The following is a 5,598-nucleotide window of genomic DNA, read 5'->3' as shown; positions in this document are numbered from 1 at the left end:
TCCCACTCATATTCTCAATTACCTTCCATGGTTCCCCACTTCCTAGAGATAAAGGGAAAATTCCAAAGCTTGCATTTGTAGACTACATCCATCTACTACACTGTTTCAGGCTCGGCTACTACGATGTGTACAAGCTACTACTTCGACTTAGATTCTCAGTCATCTGGGATGATTTAAGTGTGCACACGTGGTCTCCTGCCTGTGTGTTTACAAATGTTCCCCAGGTCCACAATCTTAACAAAGATTTCAGCTGGGAGACAATCTGAATTAATTCTCAAGAACCCAGAATTTTTATTTCCAACACATACACAACCTCAAAAGAACTCACAACTGAATAGAATCCAATACATTTTTATATATTAGAGTGGAAAGTTTAAGAAATTCAAGGTTGCATTAATAAAAATTGTTTTCTTTTCAGGTAATGTGACTGTCAGGTGAAGCGCATGGAGAAGAGGAACAATGTGACAGAGTTTGTTCTACTGGGACTCACAGAGAATCCAAAGATGCAAAAAATTATATTTGTCGTGTTTTTCGTCATCTACACCATCACTGTAGTAGGTAATATGCTCATTGTGGTCACTATCACTGCCAGCCCATTGTTGGGGTCTCCCATGTACTTTTTCCTGGCCTATCTCTCCTTTATTGATGCCTGCTATTCCTCTGTTAATACTCCTAAACTGATCATAGATTCCCTCCATAAAAAGAAGACTACCCTATACAATGGATGCATGACTCAAATATTTGGAGAACATTTCTTTGGAGGTGCTGAAGGCATCCTGCTTACTGTGATGGCCTATGACCGCTATGTGGCCATCTGCAAGCCATTGCACTACATGACCATCATGAATCGGCGGGTGTGTGGCCTGTTAATGGGAGTGGTGTGGGTGGGAGGCTTTCTTCATGCAACTATACAGATACTCTTCATCTTCCAATTACCCTTCTGTGGCCCTAACGTCATAGACCACTTTATGTGTGATCTGAACCCTTTGCTCAATCTTGCCTGCACTGATACCCACACTCTAGGGCTCTTCGTTGCTGCCAACAGTGGATTCATCTGTCTGTTAAACTTCCTCCTCTTGATGGTCTCCTATGTGGTCATTCTGCGCTCCCTCAGGAACCACAGCTTGGAGGCAAGGCGCAAAGCCCTCTCCACCTGTGCCTCCCACATCACGGTGGTCGTCTTATTCTTTGTGCCCTGCATATTTGTGTACATGAGGCCTGCAGCTACTTTATCTATCGATAAAGCAGTGGCAGTGTTCTACACTATTATAACTCCCATGCTAAACCCGCTAATCTATACTTTGAGAAATGCCCAGATGAAAAATGCCATTAGGAAATTGTGCCGCAGGAAAGCTATTTCAGGGGAGAAATAAATGTGCCTGGAGCTCAACAGTGATTCAATGGAAGCAAAGGTCAAAATGACATTTTGGATGATCTTGGCAAAGAATACCTAAGGGATGGAGAAATAAATTACCTACTATGAATCATAAAATCCGCATTAAGCATAGCTGAAATGGATGCAAGAGAAAAAATGTAACGCAGGACCACTTTGAATATACAGAAAATTCTACCAATTTGGGGTTTAATTTTACTAGCTTCAACCATATATATGGATTTATAGGCTTTTCTTCCAATAATAAATTAAAGAAATAATAGTATTGTTATTGAGCAATTATCTCTATAACAGTCTAAGGAGGTATAGGCTACTATCACCATTTTACAGGTAAACAAACTAATAGAAAGGGGAAGGTACCAAAATGGATACATTGGAAAGCCAGTAATCAGAATTGACTGACTTCCCAGATCATGTCCTTAACTGCTGTTAACAGGCAATGATAATCAAAAAATCAGATGAATATACTAGTTACCATTTACTGAACCAGAGACTGCGCTGGACACAATGTATACATTAGTTCATTAGCTATAGCAAAAAGCTAATAATTTTTCATTAATAACTGCTTGCACATCTTGCCTGTAGCATTATGGTATTTAACATTTAGGGCCATAAAAGCATTGGCCATTTAACCTCTGAGGAGTAGGTAATGAAAATTAGACCATGTTTCCAAGTTCCCTTGTAAGCTTCAGAACAATTTTGTACTGCTCATATCACTCATATGCTAATACCCCATCAGAAAGAGTTAATGACTCAAAGACCATGTTGATGTCAGACAGAAATTTCTTTTTATTATACAGTCATATTCTGTAAAGCACTTGCCTACTATAGAACAATAGTTTCTACAAGATAGCACAATGTCTCATGCACAATAAACATTGAATGAATGACTGAACAAATGAATGAATGAATGAGAGTATAAAGGAAGATGAAAAAATTCAAAAATAAAAAGAAAGTAGTACTAGAGGCTAGGGAATTCTTTCCCGCTTTTATCTGATTCAACTCTAAGGAGAATTCTGGCTAAACCTCTTGGGGAAATTTCGATTTGTTTTCACTCCTGCTTCTGCTAAGGATGAGAAAGAAATGGAAACTACAGTTCTCAGCATATGAGCAAATAGTTTACCTTGATATTCTCCTGCTTTCAGTGATATTTTATTATCTTTTGAGTGTGCCCTGCTTATGTTATGTTTCTCTGTTAATCAGTATGCTTTTTGGTACCATTTCATCATTAAAAGCTTTTTTTTTTTAATATGTGGCTCTTTCTATGCAAAAAGCGATCTCAGAAAAAACATATTCCCTTCATTCTTTTGTCCTCCCTTCATTAATCATCAAATATTTTTGAGCCCAAGAAATGTATCAGGCAAGTTGATAGTAGTTGGGACTTCAGTGGTGAAGAAAAGGAGAACAAGGTTCTGCCTCCACAGAGCTTAGCATCCAATGAAAGACTCCCAGGAGGAAGCAGAAAATTACAAGTGTTATAAATGGTAAGACAGTGGAGTCACAGGGTGCTATGAAACCACAATGGAGGGACACACAACAAAGACCTTCAGAGTCTGGAGAAGGTTCCTAGTGAAAAGACACAAAACTAGAAACCAGCGGACAGAAAAGACCTAAAATTAGAACCCAATGAATGGAAAAAAAGTCAGTCAGTTAGAGTGACTAGGCATGGGGTTGGCAGAGTATCCTAGAAGACAGAATACATAACAAGGGCTAGGACGTGGAAAAGAATACACAGGAAACCTGATCAATCCAATATGGCCAATCAATTCAAAAACATCGGAAGTTCTTGGAAGCCAGCGAGTGGTGCAGTTAGATTTGAGTTTTAGAATGGTAACTCTAGCTAGAGTGTGGGAAATGGACTGAAGGAGATAAGACTGGCAACAGGAGAGCAGTTAGAGGTAACAGAGATGATTTGGTTATGAAAGATAGGAACAAGGGGAAAAAAAAAAAAGGCTGGTTCTTTTGACTCAAGGTAGAACCAGTCCTGTATTACAACATATACCCCAGAGCTCCCATGGCTCCAGCCTGAAGCCAAGCTCCAGTTGGGACCACATTCTTTCTTCCCCTACTATAGTCAGTTTCCCTCAACCCTTCACCATATGAGTCATTTTCATAAAAATCCCCATCTCAGAGTCTGCATCTAGGGAACCCAGACTAACACAGAGAGATAGAAAAGGGTTCAAGACCTATTTAGGACTATAAACAAAAGAACTTAATTTAGGATGAAGATTTGAGAGAGAAGTCATGGATGACACCCAGTTTCTAATGTAGATTACCAGATGGGTGGAACAGAGAAAAGATGAATGTTTTTTAGTGTGTTGAATGACGTTTAAGTAACAATGTACAATTAAATACTGTATATGTTTCTGATATCAGAAAGATGTAGGTCACAGAAATGTAGGAACCATGAGCATACAGATGGCAATTAAAGCCATAAAAGTATTAGATATCATCTATGGAGAGTGTTACTTCACCTATGGGTGATCTTCATGGTCTATCAAATAGCCATTTTGATTCTTAGAAAGAAAACAAAGAAAAAAAAACACATTCTAAAATAGAACTCTAATAATGTCGATTGGTATATTAGAAATTCAATAGGATACAAATCTATAAAATAAAAACAGGCTATCAAAGAAATAAAAAATCAGACTAGCAACAGAATTTTGTTAGCAAAACTAGAAATTGGGAGTTAATGAAAAAAATCTTTAATGTTCTCAAGGGAAAAACTAAAACCACTAATTCTGTATCATGCAATATAGAATTCAAAAGTAAGAATAAAAGAAATACATTCTCAGACATGCCAAGACTCATAAATTTTATCAGTCAAGAACTATATCTCAGCAAAATGAACTCAACACATTCAAAAGATTACACATGATGACCAAGTGGGATTAACCCCTGGGATGCAAGTTTAGTTTAAAATATGCAAATAAATCAATGTGATACACACATTAAAACCACATGATGATCTCAATAGAGACACAAAATGTATTTATATTCAACATAACTGTCATTATGTTCAACAATCTTTCATGCTAAAAATTTGATCTCAACAAAATAGATTTAGAAGGAAATTTCCTCAACATATACACAAAAAGGCCATTTACTAAAAGCCCACAGCTAATATGATAATCAATGGGGGAAAACTGACAGCTTTTCCTCTAAGATCCAGTACAAGGCAAGGAAGCCTATGCCACTTCTATTTAACATAGTACTAAAAGTATTAGCAAGAACCATCAGACTAAATAAATAAAGGCATCCAAATTGGAAAGAAAGAAGTAAAATTTTCTCTTTGTAAATGACATGGTCATATATAGAGAAAACCCTAAAACTTCCACACACACACACACACACACACACACACACACACACACAATTAAAACTAAAAAGTGAATTCACTAAAGATGCAAGATACACACAAAAATTATTTACATTTCTTTACACTAACAATAAACTATACAAAAAGGAAATGAAGAAAATAATTCCATTTACAATAGCATCAAAAAGAATAAAATACTTAGGAATAAATGTAATTAGTAAGTGAAAAATCTTCATATTGAGAACTATAAGATACTGATTAAAGAAATTGAAAAAGACAGAAGTAAATGGAAAGATATCCCATGTTCATGGATTGGAAAAAGTAATAATAAAATGTTTATTTACCCAAAGTCATCCATAGGTTCAATAAAAATGTCTATCAAAAGTCAAATGGCATTTGTCACAGAAGTAGAAAAAAACAATCCTAAAATATATCTGGAACCACCAAAGACCCTAAATAGCCAAAGCAATCCTGAGAAAGAAGACAAAGCTAGAGGCATCACACTTCCACTTCCTGATTTCAACTACTCTGTTTCATATCTCTAGTACTCTGAACAGTATGATACTGGAATAAAAACAGACACCTAGATAAATGGAATAGAATTGAGTGCCCAGAAATAAACCCTTACATATATAGCCAATTAATATTTGACAAGGGTATCAAGACTATTCATTAAAGGGGCGCCTGGATGGCTCAGTCAGTTAAGCGTCTGACTTCAGCTCAGGTCATGATCTCATGGTTCATGGTTTCTAGCTCCACATCATGCTCTGTGCTGATAGCTCAGAGCTTGGAGCCTACTTATCCCTCCCTTTCTCTCGGCCTCTCCCTCTCTCTCTCTGCTCCTCCCCCCATTAATGCTCTGTCTCTGTCTCTCTCCCTCTCAAAA

General features: G+C 37.1%; 1 protein-coding gene across 1 annotated transcript; it reads left to right on the top strand.

Moving 5' to 3' along the window:
- The first annotated feature begins 440 nt into the window (after nt 1-440).
- Nucleotides 441-1,373, top strand: LOC131488768 (olfactory receptor 4C46). Its single transcript, XM_058690603.1, has one exon. It carries the CDS (start codon nt 444-446, stop codon nt 1,371-1,373), a length of 930 nt encoding a protein of 309 aa, XP_058546586.1. The 5' UTR covers nt 441-443.
- The last annotated feature ends 4,225 nt before the right edge of the window (nt 1,374-5,598 follow it).

The sequence above is a fragment of the Neofelis nebulosa genome, chromosome 10 (genome assembly GCF_028018385.1).
Source record: "Neofelis nebulosa isolate mNeoNeb1 chromosome 10, mNeoNeb1.pri, whole genome shotgun sequence".
Lineage (NCBI taxonomy): Eukaryota > Metazoa > Chordata > Mammalia > Carnivora > Felidae > Neofelis > Neofelis nebulosa.
This window is presented reverse-complemented; position numbering and strand designations above follow the sequence as displayed.

Coding starts and splice junctions, on each gene's coding strand:
- LOC131488768 (XM_058690603.1), top strand. CDS start 444: ATGGAGAAGAGGAACAATGTGACAGAGTTTGTTCTACTGGGACTCACA.